At 40.0% G+C, this 17,148-nt stretch overlaps 1 protein-coding gene across 1 annotated transcript in view; it reads left to right on the top strand.

Annotated features, from left to right (window-relative positions):
* The window catches only part of xkr6b (XK, Kell blood group complex subunit-related family, member 6b), a 69,375-nt gene extending 54,065 nt beyond the window's left edge, over positions 1-15,310 (top strand). Inside the window, exons 2-3 of the mRNA XM_063495524.1 lie at positions 7,371-7,567; positions 8,337-15,310. Of these exons, the coding sequence (XP_063351594.1) occupies positions 7,371-7,567; positions 8,337-9,307 (1,168 nt within the window). The 3' untranslated portion in view covers positions 9,308-15,310. The remainder of the gene's footprint in view (positions 1-7,370; positions 7,568-8,336) is intronic.
* Positions 15,311-17,148: the final 1,838 nt, after the last annotated feature.

Here is a 17,148-nt window from a genome sequence, read left to right as displayed (position 1 = left end):
CTGCAAGCCTGAAATGAAAAAAGAGAAAAAAAAATCAGTAAAGTTTCCTTTCAAAAAACTCCAATGTCTGGCATTTTTTTAAATATTTTTTGTTGTTTTTTTAAAGACCATTTTTATCTAATAATAATTAGTGAGTACAGTGATTAGGCTTTGTTCATTTTCTGTCAGTCGGCTAATTAATAAATTAATTATTAATTAATTGTTGCAAGTGCTATTTGAGAGTTTTACTGAGGCTGTTATAACAGGTCTCAACATACACTGAATTTTCAAGGTTGTGGTAATATTGTGAAAGTATGGACTCGCAATGGGACGTTTTCTACAGTTAAATCCATGAAGGCTGGTGCTGGAAGAAGTAGTACGTGTTATAACCACTTTGCCTAGAAGAGAAGAAAACTTAATCCCATCCCAGAAGAAAGTGTATAAGTGTTCTGAAAAGAGATAAAGGCATAAAAAGTAAAGATATTAAGCCAGAGGGATAGAGGTGTAAAACTCTCTGATAAAGGAGGTTTAAACCTCATTGAGAGTCGATGTGCGGCCCCATGGAGTGACTCAGGGTGTGACTCATTGCAGCTGGCATTGCCTCCACCTCAGACACACACACACACACTTTTTTATATACCCACAGACCTTGCGTATGTTACATGTCCCCTGTGCTTAGTGTTCTGCAAGATTCCCACCTGTTTCAGCTGATGCATGAGCTCTGCTTCATGCTGCTTGTGATTGTCTTATGAATCAGCCTATGACAAGATATGAATACAGCCTGAGCTGCTGAGCCTTCCCACGAGCATGACTGAGAAGACAGATGCTGTTAAACTTGGCAAGGTGCATGTGTGTGTTTGTGTGTGATCCTTTTAACCGCACTCTTGAGAGATTAGTGTAAGGGTGGTTGGATGACTCAGTGGTCAATGACTTTGGAGGAGAAGGAGGAAAAACGCAGCCAAGTCTTCCACATGGTGTGGGTTTGTCATTCCACCCATCTCTTACAGCAGCTCATGCTCTGATCTCAAGATGTCATACAAATAATACAGTTCAATGTCTGGATTTGTCCTTTAGCGCACCCGTCTTGGTTTGGTTAGTATATTTAAAAGGTAGAAAGACCTCGTGGTTGTGATTGTACACATGGGTGCAACGTGCCATGGTGATGGGAGCTTTTAATGGCTGCCTGCACTCTGACAGCAATAGCAGACAGCTGGTCTTAGAACATGACCCCGGCATCGCATCGAGCTGTTAGGCCATGCGTACGCTGCCTAACGAGCCATGAGTGATCGCTATGATCTCGCCACAAATAATTCATGAGGAGCCCTGTAGAGGAGCTATGGACCTAAAAGGGAAAGGAGGGGAGAGGAAAACGCATCAGGGACTCGAGGAGTACCCCAGCCTAAGTGGAGAGAGGGTCAGGGAGGGAAGGGGACAAGGAGAGAGGGGCAGAGATGGATCCGTCTGACAAATGTGCCTGGAAAAAGAAAGGAAATCCCCCCCTATTACCTACCGTGCTGACAAGTATGTGTGCGCAATCATGTATCCATCTTTGTGTGTATGTGCACGCTTGTTTCTCAGAAGACGTTTGTGTGTTACTATATCTGAAAAGGCACAGTGGGAGTGTTAACAGTATGCATCACAATCGCAGGATGTGTGTGAGATTGTAGGAAGGGAATGTGCTATGTGTTTGTGTGTGTGTGTTGGATACATGATGAAGTGAGCTTGGATTTTTCTGACAGCCCTGAAACCCAAAGTGTTTAAGTCTACAAGTTTTTTTGCTGAATCCGAGGCAGTATGAACTAACAAAGTTTATTATGAGAAATTAAAACAGCAGACAAGAGTAAATGACAGGTGTCGTTTAGTTTTATGTCCTTAGGTATACATGCTGAAGCTAAAACTAAATTGAGTAAATATTGTCATTTAGTTTCTTTTTAGTTCCTGTCCCATTATTGTAGTTTTTCTTCCATTTCTTTGTTTCCTACACATCCTGTCTGTGGCTTTTTATAGGTGCAATCTTTAATTTTTATCGTCACTTAATTTAGTTAGATAATCACTTTCTTTTAACATTTTTGCTTCCCCTTTTTCTTTGTTTTCTCACCCCTGTGAGTGTCTGCTCTAAGTAATTATTTCTACCTGTACTTCGTCACCTGTCAACTGTTGTCCTCGGGCATTAAAATGTGTCATACTTTTTTTTTTTAACCTTTTCATTAAATATTCTCTTTGACATGTTTTGTTTTGTTGACCCAGATTTTTCTCAGTTTTGGTCATTTTTCAAAAACTGAAGCTCAACTAGCATGCTTAATTAAGCTGTTTCTCAGGGATTGGAGTTTTGACCTCCATTTTTAGCCAGGAACCTACCCAAGCTGTCACAGTGCAAGGGCTAAAACAGAGAGACAGACAAGCACTCAAACATATTGCCCATTTAGAATCGCTAGTTAACCTAATATGCATGTCTTTGGACTGTAGGAGGAAGCCAGGTCACCTGGAGAGAACCCACGCAGACAAGTAAACCCAACACAGGGAGGCTCCAGCGGAGTCTTGCTGATAGTGCTAATCACTGCACCACTGTGGTACCACAATATGTCTCACAGAAAAAAGGAAAACCACAACGTTAATGACTAGTGCCACTAGTATTAAAATGCTAATGCTAAATTGTGATGGTGACCCTGTTTAGCATCAGACTGCTAGCATTATTTTACTCGTGTTAGCATGCTGGCAGTAGCATTTAGCTCAAAACACTGCTGTGGCTAACCACAGCTGCTCATTTCTAGATTTTTGTAAGTGTGCAAGCTATGAAGGCCATGAAGATTACTGTTTCTGATGGTGGCACTACAAACTAGTGAGACGTATCAGTGGAACACAGGCTAATGGAAACTGGGGGATGGAGACAAAGGGCCTGTGTAGGTCTCTGTGGCATGTCATTAGTGAGGGAGTGGGGTTGACTTGTTCCAGCTGACATTTACCAGTCTCACAGAAAATGTCACGGAATGCCAGCCTTTACCTCTGAATATAATGGTGCCTCTTGCAGCCCAGAGCTATTGATGCCAAAAAACTTGCCCATTTTGCCCCTCTGTTGTTCCTCTTATCCACTGTCCTGAGAAAAACCTTCATCCCTGTGCTCCTAATTTCCTTGCCAAGCCAGATCTAGCTCTGCTTTACATTACTCCATGCAATCCCACTGCATGGAAGGGCTTTATATAACAACTTTAAGAACAGAACAGATCTATCACAGTAAGTTCAAAAACTTTATACTGTATGCTTATTTCATGGTTATATATGTTTTATGCCATTTTTATTCTATTTATCAACCACATTTTCAATTCTGCTAATGACAGTATGAGCTACCTATAGAAACCTACCGTTGAACCATGAACATGTACCTCATTATACAGCTAGTGTCTAAAGTCTGCAGATTAAGATTTTTTGTCCTGCGCTGTCAGTTATGTTTTAGCCAAAGTGAAAATGTATCATTAATATATCATTAAAAGTTTTGTTTATTGGGGTATAAATAACTAAATATTATTATTTATTCCTAATATTTTAGTTTTTAAAAGATCAAAAATAGCAGAAAAATCAGACATTTCTAAAATTTCTCATACATTTCTCATACACTGGTTTTAATTAGAGATGGCATGATACCACTTTTTTATGTCCGATACCGATACCGATATCATAAATTTGGAAATCTGCCGATACCGATATGAATCCGATATAGTGTTTTTTTTAATCAATAAAACTGTTTTTTAATATCTTGCTGCATTTTGTATAAGTTCACACTCAAGTTTAAATAAACAACAACACTAAAGCTATTCTGTTATACCTGTATGTAAAAAAATACACTGCGCCCAAAATATTTCATAGTTCAGCAACACTGATCAATCTAATAAACTTAAACCTACTCCATCCTTCCTATTCTTTTATTTTAAAGAGTACTTAGCAGAAATGTTAAGCAACCTGACTAATAGGGTTGCAAACTCCCAGCAAAAAAAAATAGGGAACCACCCCCCACCCTCCACCTCATGATGCTTAATCAATGTAATCAACTTTAATTTGATGCAGGGTGAAAAAAAATGCACAGAAATAAATTATTTTTCAAGAATAATTAAATAGATTCAACATCTTTCTTCAACAGAATTACAGAATTCACAGATGGTACTTTCCCAAAGGAAAAAGTACTAGCTTACTAGGGTATATTAGACTTAACAGTTACTATATACAGTAATGGACTTCTATACATTTTACATCAGATAAAAACTTTGGGTGTAAGATTCAGATAATTATTTATTAAAAGCTAGATATTTTAAATGAGAATAAGAAAGAAAAGTATGTCTTTGTGCCCCCTTTTTCATGTTCATGCCCTATCGGCCCCCCTGGCTAAACTTTGCTAGATCCGCCCCTGCACATTTACCAGCCGTCAGCTACTTAGAAAAGGATCCTGGTCTAGAAAGTAATATTAAATAAATTCTAACAACAGCTTATCAAGCTTAAACGTGCTGCTGTTGTTCAGCTGCTGGTTTCCTCTTTCTGGTGCAAAGTGGGCCAAAAACAAAGAAGAGAGACGGACTCGCGACAGAAAAGCCGATCAGCTGATCATTAAGCAGTTTCACGACTGAAGTAGCAGCAGGAGAGGGAGAGGCAGTCGCTCCATATATCGATTGTTAAGCTTAACATGGGAACGCTTTACAAACATTCAGAGATGAACTTACACACTTGCTTTACTTCTCTCTGGGATAACTTCCTCGGAGATGAAATGCGGGTTTGGTAGCGAGGCTACAAATACACACAGCCGCTCTATCACGTGATGCACACTGCTCCAACGTGCTACGGTTATGAGCCGAGTTACGCCATGTCGCAAGTTTTTTGAGGTGCTTTTTTGATATTTAATGGATCGGATTACATTTTTTATTTCTCGCCGATATCCGATCCAGTAATTTAGGTCAGTATCGGACCGATACCGATACGTAATATCGGATCGGTCCATCTCTAGTTTTAATATGCATAATATGCATACTGAACTCCTCCTTATCTCCTCTTTGCAGATTAAATAGTGTAGCATTATCAGCTGTCTAATGTCATGTACATATGTCAGATTTATAAAGTGGAATAAGGTAATATAAGAAAGTACTAGCCATACAATTGCAGCACAATTTGGGATGGCTGTAGCTCACCTACAGTAAGACAGTGATTATGCTGTGTTAAAACAGCAAGACCTGAAAAAAATGGAAACTGTGTCATGTAGTGAAAGAATGAGTCAAGAAGTTTACTAAGAAGTCAGGTTTTACTAAAGGAAATGTTAAAATATTGCTACATTGCTACATTTGATGGGCCAAAGACCCCTATCCTGAGATATAAAGCTGTGTATCTACACCCTCATTGTGCTACACTACATAGATCCTTATGTTGGAGGATAATCATATTGTCATCCCGGGGAAACAAAGCATATATAGAGGTCATCAATTACAGCTTGAGCACAAGTAATTATGTACCATATGTATATTAAGTGTTCTCACATTTAACTAAAAGTCTTCTGTCTTAATTGGAGTTTTATGGTAAGGAGGAATCTCCTTCAAAACAGTGACCAAAATCAGTCAGACTCTATTTGACAAATGCATTCTTTACAGTACACTGTTTTCAGCCGCATTTCAAATTAAACAGTAATCCCTTACCCAGTACCCAAATGCAAAAGCTAATTATGCTGAAAACCACTCATAAGCATTTTCTGGTTGTGTTTGTTACGCTGCAGTGAATTTGGGTCTCACTTTTAGGAGCTGCATTTAGATCCTTTGGTTCTCTGTTTGTTTTGGGGAGTGCTACTGTCTTGTCTATTTCTGTCCTTGCTACACTATTGTCCTCGGTTGACTGCCTTCACATCAAGTGCTGGATTTATCTGGCCACTCTGCCAGCTCAGGCAGATAGACCCTGCAGCTACCACCCAATATGCAATAGAGGAAGTGACTGTTAAGATAACTATAAACCACTATAACTGTCACAGTCATTTATGATAACAGTTTTCTTTAGAAAGAAGAAACAGCCCTGCTTTGATTTTGTTGTTTTACATTTTTTTTTGTTCTGTTGGGTGGATTGATATTTCCACAGAGGATTTTTAAGCGTGTTGTGAGACGTTCCTGACCACAGTAGGGATGTCAGTGAGCTCATACAAGGCTGAACTTGGAAAACTTTCTGAAATCTCATTATAATTTGAACGTGGCATGGTATGGAGAGTGGTACAGCTTTGATTGCACCAGAAGTGAGATTCAGTTAGCTGCCACATCTCAGCTGTGTTACCTAATTCTCCTGCTTCATCAGAGTCACTTCACCATTATGAAACCCCTTCAGTCATGAAAGTAGCCACTGCACCAGCTGATAATATGAGTCTTATTATCATTGCCTTGCTTACTATCCGTGTCCTACTTTCATAACAAGTTCGATCACCGCACCTTCAAAGGCCAGAGAGATGATCGTGCGTTTTCAATGTGGTCATACCAGTGGTGTTTTTTTCTGCTTTAGACAGGGCTCCGTCTATGCTACAAATCATACTTTTTGTTTGATTTCAAGCTTGTATTTGTTTTATCAAAATTTTATCACTCAAAATTCACAAGGTTTTGCAAGATCCATTAAATATTTGAACCATTAAAGTCTACTTAATCTGTTAGCAATCTGAAAATTGAATTTTCCCCATTAAGAGCTGATTATGTGATTACACAGTTGGATATACAGCATAGTCACCCAAAATTTTATTAAGATGCACCTGCAATTCTGCAATTTTGCTATAATTGTCAAAAAGTGATAACGCTACTTTGTTTATTATTAGATCACAGCGAGCGGTTCTTACCTGCATTATACTTAAATGTGTTCGTGATATTGGGTCCACCCCATTAACATATTCTCTGTGTAATATAAATATAAACCCAATATGACCTCAATAATAAAAACCAAACTATCATATCTACAAAAGCTGAAATTGAAGGAACTTCATAAAGTTGTATTAATGTTGTATTAGATTTCACAGTTGTGCCTAATAAAATAAGCAATGAATTTCTTAGACTGTTAGGATAGGTTACCATGGTTATTTTCCTTCTTGGTTTTTTTCTGTTTTATCAGTTTTAACTCTACAGCGCACTGCTCTGAGAAAGACTAGCAAAAGTTAGCTTGAGGCACAGAACTCATCAATATATTGCTGGTAAAGAATGTAGATATGTTTCCCTTTTTTAGTGCTGCTAAGAATGTCCTCTAGTGTTGTCAAAAAAAATGATTTCATACTTACATTTTTGCTGTTTTGCATAAATAGTGTAAAGTATTTATTATTGTGTAAACCGTAAAAGACTCGAACGCTGGAACTGTCTAATTCTTCGCCTCTCCACCCCTCTCTCTCTCTCTCTCTCTCTCTGCAGATACATCCGCACGATGTACCTCGGCATTCAAAGCCACCGGCAGAAGGAGAACCAGCGGCGTTTTTACTGGGCTATGATGTACGAGTATGCCGATGTCAACATGTTGCGGCTGCTGGAGACTTTCTTAGAAAGCGCCCCTCAGCTGGTGCTGCAGCTCTGCATCATGATCCAGAGCAACAAGACTGAGTGGCTGCAGTGTAAGGGCTTCTCTAAGGCTGTGCATGAGGAACATTTGATTCTGATATTTTGCTGACAGTTCAAGACATTTCTTTTTTTGTGTGTTATGCATCAAACTCGTACCGAGGTCGTCACACGCCTCCATAATCTCCATGCGACAGTCCATTTTTTGTGGAGTTCACATATCAGCTTATTTAGTGTTACCAGCAGTCTTAACCACTTGTATCAGGTTTCCAACACTCACCACTCTTGTTACTGAAACCTCTTTTGCAATTCTAGTTTTCTCTTGGAATACAGTTCCCCAAGGAAGGCAATTCAATCATAACAAGTGATACCCTTCTCCGCTGGGGTGTCTTTAGAAACGCCATCAATACGTTTGCAGAGAGGCAGCATGTTTCTGCTCTGCAGATAATACTCTATCATTTTTCATGCAGCAGGTTACTGCTCTGACATATCTGCTGTCTGTACAATTATATATGTCTTAAGGAAACTGAATTGGTGCACTAAACAGAGACTGTGTTGACTGGATGACGTGGGATCATCCTGGTAATAATATGCCTTTCAAAAAATGTGATGGATTGCTTTGGATGTAATAAAACATACTGTTTGCTAGGAACAGCAGCAAGTCCAGGATAAAACCATAAATCTTCAGGTTATGATTCATGCTTAAAGATGAAACTGGAAACTTCTCTCGGATGTTTTTAGAACCATCTGTCAGTAGGTGTCAGTATCTTTTTAATTCTTAGCGTTCCTCTGCTTTTGTTTCCTCTCTCCTTTCATTTTCTCTAGGTCTTTCTGCCGTGTCCTCCCTCCTGTCCCTGGCATGGGTGCTAGCCTCTTACCACAAGCTTCTGCGTGATTCACGTGACGACAAGAAGAGCATGAGTTACAGAGGTGCCCTGGTGCATCTGTTCTGGCGCCTTTTTACCATCTCTTCACGGGTGCTCTCCTTTGCCCTCTTTGCCTCTGTTTTCCACATCTACTTTGGCATTTTTGTGGTGCTCCATTGGTGTGCCATGGCTTTCTGGGTCATCCATGGCGGCACTGATTTCTGCATGTCCAAATGGGAGGAGGTACTGTTCAACATGGTGGTGGGCGTGGTCTATGTCTTCTGCTGGTTCAATGTACGAGAGGGCCGGACACGGTACAGAATGGTGGCCTATTACACAGTAGTACTGTTAGAAAATGCCATCCTCAGCTCCCTTTGGTATGCGTATCGCGACCCAGCCACCACTGACGCCTATGCCTCTTTTGCCCTCTGCGGCGTCTTCCTGTGCTTTGCCTCAGGTGTGGCCTGTATGGTTCTCTACTACGGGGTCCTACACCCCATGGGCCCCCGACTGAGGGTGCTGGCCAGCTCCTGCTGTGCTGAGCTGTTGTGGGGCCTTCCGTTACCCCCTGAAGCTGAGCCGATGGCTCCCACACCAGGGCCCCGTGGCTCCCAGGCCACTCCAACACGGGGTCTGGCAGGGGAACATGTGGAGTCAGATGAAACAGCAACGGACACCTGCCTTCCAGTTTTCCAGGTGAGGTCCACAGAGCCTGTGGATGCAGCTGGTAGGCCCATCCGACCTGAGGGTCCACTCATCAAGATAGACATGCCCAGAAAACGTTACCCAGCCTGGGATGCGCACTTTGTGGATCGGCGCCTGCGCAGGACCATAAATGTGCTGCAGTATGTTAGCCCTAATGCGGTGGGCATCAGGTACAGGGACGGTCCACTTCTTTATGAACTCCTGCAGTATGAATCCTCCCTCTGAAGGCTTCTCCCACAGCTCTGTCATCCCCTCGTCCACATTATGATAAACATCCTCTTATTTTCTTTCACTTCTCCCCTTTCCTTCTCTTCAGATATGATCTCTTTCCATCCCTCATTTCGACTCTTTCCTTCTCTCATCCGTGGTCACTCAATTTCCTGCAGGAGATGTGTGTTTTGTCAACCGGAAATCTGTTAAGACAGTCTAAACACACAGTCATGATTTATTTTTGGAAATAAACATACAGTACAGAGAGAAAATTATGAACCTAAAATATGTTATGTGATATAAACAAATCCCTCTACACTGATAGAGGGGGGATTATGTATGAGAGTGTAGATAACATATGAATGTTTCATTATGAAATGTGTTTAATGCATTATACTGTATTGGTGATTGAACCTGTGAATACTTGTGAAGGGCATACTGTATGTCCCTGGGACTTGCGCAAAGCCTGCTGGGAATGATGGAGGAGAGGGGGCAGGTCTTTGCATATGCCCACATTTACCACCATTCTTTATGTAACTCACTGAACTATATGATAATGTTTACGAAGTCCTCAGCCTAAAATTCCTTTAATGATTCTGTAAATTCTAACGATGCACACAATCAAAAATTTGTCCAAAAGACACAGTTCTGAATATATCTCCCTTCGGCAAGCTTATATGGCACAAGAGCGTCCCGGCTATGCCACTTTTGTTACAAATTTCAAATCGAAACTACAGCCTGCATGGAAGAAAAAAGAAGCACACTGACCTTCAATCAGTTTTACCCACACAATCCATTTTTATAGTACAGACTGCCCTCCAGTGGAGGCAAGCTCTAACAGCATGCCTTAACTTATAATTGTACTTTTTTCCCATATGGTTGTGACAGCACTTGAGATAACAAAACACAATGAAGGGACTGTAGTAGAAATGAGCACAACGTTTTCTAAATTTGTGAGGAAGTAGAAAATCATATGAAAAACATTCCAAACACAAAAAAGATTAGAGGTGTTTAACAAAGAGGGAAGGAGCAAAGTGCAGAGACAGCCTTCAAGGAATCCTCCACCATTCCCTTTTGAATCCTTTTTCAACCTCCCTATGTTGTTTTATATCAAAAAAGTGGTTTAGGTAATATACACTTACTGGCTGCAAAGTCCTGTAATAAGTTATTGGAAGAAAAAAAAGAGGTCTGAGAAGATATTTCTGTGCTATTATACTTCAGTGCATATTTGTGTCCACATTGATAGTTACTGACATAGCTTTATATTTTGCCAGAACACACTTTTTTAACATCGCCATGTTAAAAGCTATATTCTCCTCAACATCAGTGTGCCCTAAAAGAGATGATGCTCTTATATGGGTGTCCAGGGCAACTGTGCTGACACCTGCTATAGCGCAGTTGAAACAAAGCCAAATCGTATCTTACAGTACTGTCTTTCCAATTTATTCTGCCCTTCCCCCTTGAACCAGTTGAATGAGTCTGTGCGAAACGTGTGCCATCTAAAGGCCTGCTGTACAGCAATTATACACTTAAATACATCTCCTGCTGAATCTGCAGGAGCTCTCCAAAACCGATACCCAAGGGAAGACACTGAATTCACTCGAAGAAGTGAACGCAGTGATCCTTCGAAGTCAAAGGAGCTCGACTAACATTTCTAGAGAGGGCTACGATTCATGAGAAAAAAAAAAGAATGCTTTTCATACTTCAATTGTATCTATTTACTCGATGACTCATCTGAATACGTATATAATGTGTGTTTTTTACATTGTAGTGTTTGGCATGACTTTAGTATGAGGCATTAGTACAAATGCACCCAACAAGGGATGCCCAAGAGCTCTACGCAACACAGAGATTCCTTTTTCCTCTGGCTCACTGGCTTTCTGCTTTGCTGTGGCCTCACGTGCCTGCTAACATCGTACTGTAAAAGGCAGACACCATGTGACTCAGGGCTAAAGGTGAAAGAGGGTTTTTGCCAGGGTTGGAAAAGAACATGAGGGCAGATCGTGGCAAAGGGCCTGATTCAAGTTACATATGATTCCTTGAATGATCGTGTGAAAAGGTGAATGTTTGGCCCAGCGTGTACTGAAGTGTTATCAAGTATGCTTGAACGGTTCTGGGTGCATGTGTGTGTCCCCAGCCCTTTCCCACGATTCTGTTCTCCTGCCGATTGTTCGGCTCCATCCTCGGTTGCTGCTTCGCCCTCTTCCCCGTCTCTGCGGTGCTGGGCCTTGGTGCACTCCCGTAAAAACACTCTCACACTCTCTGGTAACTGAACAGCGTAGTTGAGGCTGAAACAAACTGAGATCCTGACATGAGAACATGCAATGAGGTACACTGCCATGACCAAGAGCTTCAACATCCAGGGTCTGCCACCCTTCAGCGTAAAGGCGCTGTTCAGCCCTGAGTAATTGCGAGCTGTTGGGTCAGCTAGGCTGGAGCAAACATCCAACACACCATATGTATAGATATACATGTGTATGCAAATAACCAACTTGTTCACTGTTTACCACAGTAGCCAGAGTATAGTTCCTCTATGTTGTAGTGAATGAACAGCCATGTTAATAGTTCATTAATAAGTAAATAATGAATAATAAGTATTGTTAAACTAAAAAAAATCTAAAAAACACTTAAAACAGCCAATACAGGGGTTCCTCAGGACCAAAAAAACAAGACCACTGAACCAGCTGACTCAGGGGTGTCTCAATGCAGTTCTCATCTCCAGGCATGTCCTCAAGGGTCTCCATTTTTTTCCTTAACATACTGCATCCTAGACGACTCCTCGGCTGGGACTGTACCACTAAATTATGGTTTGCACATTTTTATTTATTTATTTCCTTCGTGGGAATGATTATTCATTGTGATTAACGGGCGTAGGGGCAGTTTTTTGTGGTAGTTGGCTGCCTGGCATATAGTGCATCCTTTCTAAACACTGCTGACCTTTTCCAGAGGTGGACACATGTCCAAATCAGGTGCAAATACACTGTGACTCATTCATTTTTGTGTGCATGTGTGGTTGTGTGTGGAACGACAGTATTATATAGAGTCATAAACAAGATTATGTACAACTGGGCTGCATTTCATTTAGTGGTGCTTGATGCGTGACGCAGAATATTTACGCCTGCGTAACCGTGTCATTAAAATAAGCATAATAATGGCTAGGGATGCACTGATCGTTAATGCCGATACCAATGTTTTCCACGTTGTTGTTATTTATTATCACTTTTACGCCAGAGAGTCAAAGATATCTATACTTACAATTTTTTTTCACTTAGTCATCACAGAACAGATGAATATTGACCACTCCAACTGGTAAAGATAATTCTTTTTGCAGATATGCCGATATTAATTGCTACTGATACCAGTGTTCATTACGTTGGTGCATCCCTAGTAATGACAGTTAAAGTAATTACAAAGAGTCTATATGTACAATTCTGGATTTTTATAGAACATGCAGTATATTTTACATATTTCTACAGAGCAATCACCACTTTGTCACATTCTGTAACTAGTAACAATGATTAGCTAGAAGCCAGATAATAAGCGGATTTTACGTTTTATGTATTTTCCTTGTTTTCTTTAAATTATACACGGGTTTCAAGAGCTAAGCTACACACAGGTTTAAGCGGGAGTAGGAAGTATACTATTTCGTGTAGCATTCAGGCTGCCACACTTTATACCATAAGCAAGGTCACAGAGAAATCCCTCGCACAGGACAGTTTCTGTTAGGTTACCTTCCAAACACCACATCGTCCGAGAGCCACAAAACACAGCAAGAGGATTTGAACAGCAAAGCTTGCTCTTCTCAGTCCTTGTTGTGCCTTGTTACTTTGGGTGCTTCGAACCAGCCATGGCAGCCAGGTCCGCAAACAACAAATGCCAATGTCTTTCTTTACTTGTTTCATGTGCCAGCACACCCACCAAGATGATAACACCAAACAATATTCTTCCTGTCTGTGACCCCTTTCCCTCCCTAAACCAGATCAAGCCAGGTTCCCAATTCTGTGAGCTAACACCTCCATTGACAGTGCTATTTAGTCTTACAGTTTCATCTAAGATGTCATCTCGAGGACTGCGTTGTTTCCTCATTATGGTGTTACATCTGGACTACTGTGTGACAGAATCAAGTGATGGGTATTGTGTGAAACCCAGTAATTGGTTATGTCAAAGACACAGGAGAAAAAGTGAGGCAATACTGAACATCTTCTGTAATTGAACCCAGGGTTCCTCATCTTTTCGAGTATGACGCCAACCCCAGCTGATTCGGCGAGTAACAATATAACAGTTAATAGTCCATTTAAAAGCGTTAGTTCTGAAGTGTTTGATGGAGAGTCACGGTCGCAGATATCCAGCCAAGATACCGAAAGATTTGGCCAATGATTGTTTTTGTACTTTCGTCTATGCCTTTACATCTTCTTCTGTCTTGCAGTTATGAATGATTTGTAGTGCCAAGGCGTAAACTTTCTGTGTCGTTTTCTGTGTCTTGTGTGAACAATACGTCCTCTAGCCAAAACAAAAATGCCTGCGTTTAGAATACAACGTGGAAGAAACTGACGACAAAAAGCGCAAAAAATCAGTTGTTATCTCTTCTTACTATGGAATGATCACAAAACAGGCCCAATCACTGCTTCTCTTTTGAATAACCTCATTTCCTGGATTTTCTACCACCTCCCAGCATGCCTTTATAACTCATTGTGAGGTGACCCTCAGCATTTAGCATGCAAGTGCTCTCGACTGCACAAGAAACCCTCTGATTTTTGCATTAATGTGTAGCAACAGGCCATTGTAGTGTTTGACCTGGTTCGAGTCTATACCTTTGTGTCATGACCATCCGTTTGACCACAGGGGCAGAATGTTCAGATGTTAAAAAACGGTGCATTTTTGTTTTCTTTTTTAAAAAAAACCTTTTGTTCCTTCTTTACAGTTTTGTTCATAACCTGGTGCTGAATAAATACATTTAAAAAGGTGCTACCGCTGTGGACTAAGAGTCCACTCTTTGGCTTTAGCCTTCCAGTTGACTGAGAGATCCTGCATACCACAAACATGCAGTCTCAAAATGCTCTACAGCCAGCACCTCAAATCCACACAGTTTACAGCAGAACTCAGCTCTCAGTGGTGCCATTTTTATTTCCCAGTCTGCACAAAAAAACCCAATAGTTACTCTACTGCTCATATAAGTTTTATTCTACTGGGTTCCGCATACGGTACGTTTTTGTTTTACTATAATTCAGTCTGCACTAGGATTTTTTCTTTTCGGACAGAATGAAAATGGCAGATGACAAAATGCATCTTTTTAGCAAATACACAGGAGCACAAATGTACTTCTGCTACTGGAATTTGGGTAAAATATATATATATAGAACGTGATTGCTGTGTTGTAAATTCCTGTCATCTATATGTCCTTAATCTGTGTGTATCTATTTTTGTTGTTATTGTAGAATTGGCTGTAATATTTTGTTTGAAAATGGATTTGATATTCCAACGAAGCGACTATGGTTGTCATATTAATTGCTGCTGATTTTTTGGAATCGTTATCAAAGGTGTTGGGAAATATTGCTTTGTTTATATTCAATCAATTTATAGGTTGTGTTAGCTTGTTGGTGTATTTCACAAATCTATCAGGATACTCCCTAGGCTATATGGTATATCCGGGGTATTCCAAAAGTTGGCACAATGTTAGTACTCAAAATTTGCTACGAAATGTAGCATGTTTATGAAAGTGGACCCATACGACCCATGTTGTGATTGAGTACATATAAGGAATGATTTCTTTGTTGTTGTTAAATATAAAATGTAAGTAAATTGTTTCATGGAATCCCCATTCTTTAAAAAAAACAAAAGAAGCAAAACTGATGTCCAGTATTGTACCTACGCCCTATTTTTGGGAACAATATGAATATTATTAATAACATATGGTGCTAAAGTTTTTTTTGTATGTTTTGGTTTTTAGATGAAAAGAGAAATATTATGCTGAAAATGTAATGTTAAGCCTTACTGTAGATTCATATATCAGACTGTTCATCCCAGAAGAGAAAAATAAATATAGTATTTGAAAGTGCACTATATATCGGTAATGTCTTCACATGCATGTCTCACATTTTTGTCAGATGACTGTGACTGCAGTCGGACTTTTTTACCAGCTGGGGTAAGAAAGGAAAAGCTGTTTCTGAACGTAACCCTCATAGGTTGGGATTAGTAAGTAAAAGTAAGTACAACTAAGTAAGTACAAGAAATGCTTCACAATAGAAATGTACATCCTTTAGTTGAGCTTTAACACCCGGGGTTAAAGTAAAAGATATGGCAATGAACCCTGAGAAGAGACTAGTCATATGTTTTTATATTTTTTTTACATAAATATACTGTATGCTAATTCCAGTAACTCAATTTTTCATACTGGGCTGAAAATAACAGAGAATACAAGACAAAATGCAATAGTTTTGCAGATCCACTGCAACTGAATTAAGTAAGTGTATTTTCATATTTGAACATAGACTGTTAAAGACAACTGGTAAAAAAATATAGAGAGAGAGCGGAAGTGGAATTTGTAAGTTAGCTCACTTATAAATGAGTGAACAGTCTCTAATTTTTAAGGAGATACACAAAATATCAACTAACACTCCAGAAAAAAAAAACACATTACAAAAAAGTTAAAAATTGATTTGTATGTTATTGAGTTAAATAAGTATTTGATCCCCAAGCAATTCAATTCCATTTTATTTATATTGTGCAAAATCACATCAACCTCGAGTTTCCCTTAAGGAGCTAAGCAAAACATGGCTTACTTGGTGGGGAAACCCTTTTTGGGAAGGATGGCGGTAAGACGTTTCTTGTATAGCTGGTCACTCAGGAGGAATTCTGGCCCACTCCTCTTCACAGAAACTCTCTAAATCCTTTAGGTTTCTAAATAAATAAACCCAAAATCGATCAATATGTAAATATTAAACTAATGGAGTCAAGACGTTTCCTACATGAATGACAGCCCATTCACAGACACTTGTGTAATTTGCCTGTAGCATGAAGTCATAGCTCATGCACAGGTATACAGCTTTAACTCTGTGCACACAGAAATGTTTGATTTACAGTTGTTTAACACTCTTAATACATACATAATTCTGCACAGTGAGGGTCAAAGAGAAGAAACAGCTGAAAATTTAATTAGAGAAACAAATCACTGATGACCAGTTCCTCATAGTGTGAAATAACGTACAGCAAAGAATAGCCTTCACCTGCTTTATTCACGTGTTTGGGAAAACAGAGCCTAAGTACCACCATTGAGCTGTCCCTCTGATATAATCCTTTCTAATCCTGCTCCTCCTCATCACTCACAGTAAAAACTTTAGCATCTTTAACTCTGCCACCTACACCTCTGCCTCCTGTCTTTCTGTCAGTGCCACTGTCTGTAAACCATGCATCATAGCCGGTCTTACGGCTGCGTGACAAATCACCCCTGACACTCACCTCCATCCCATGTCCGCACTCTCATTTTCGGATAACTAAAATCTCTCAGAGTCATCAGCTGTTAGTCAATCTAATCTCTGATGACTTCACGTCAGTGGGCTACTGTTTAAAAATCCAGTGAGATTTGTTTTTGACAAAGAAGGCTCAAACTCGATTTTAAACAATTTAATAAATCCCGGGCAAAGAGGACTATATGAAGCAGTAAACGTAAAGCATTAAAACAATGAAGAGACCTACCAGTTATATAAAACGCAAACACCCTCTAAGCTGAGCTGAGATTATGTGTTTCCATAATTCATTTTTCACTGCAGTTAATAGCAAATTACTCCGTTCGTGAAGTTGGTTTCTCCCATCAGCCAGCAGCATTGACAGCTGTAAAGCACAACAGCTGCCCTGTTTTG

This window comes from Pelmatolapia mariae, linkage group LG15, assembly GCF_036321145.2.
Source record: "Pelmatolapia mariae isolate MD_Pm_ZW linkage group LG15, Pm_UMD_F_2, whole genome shotgun sequence".
In the NCBI taxonomy this organism is placed as follows: Eukaryota; Metazoa; Chordata; class Actinopteri; order Cichliformes; family Cichlidae; genus Pelmatolapia; species Pelmatolapia mariae.
This window is presented reverse-complemented; position numbering and strand designations above follow the sequence as displayed.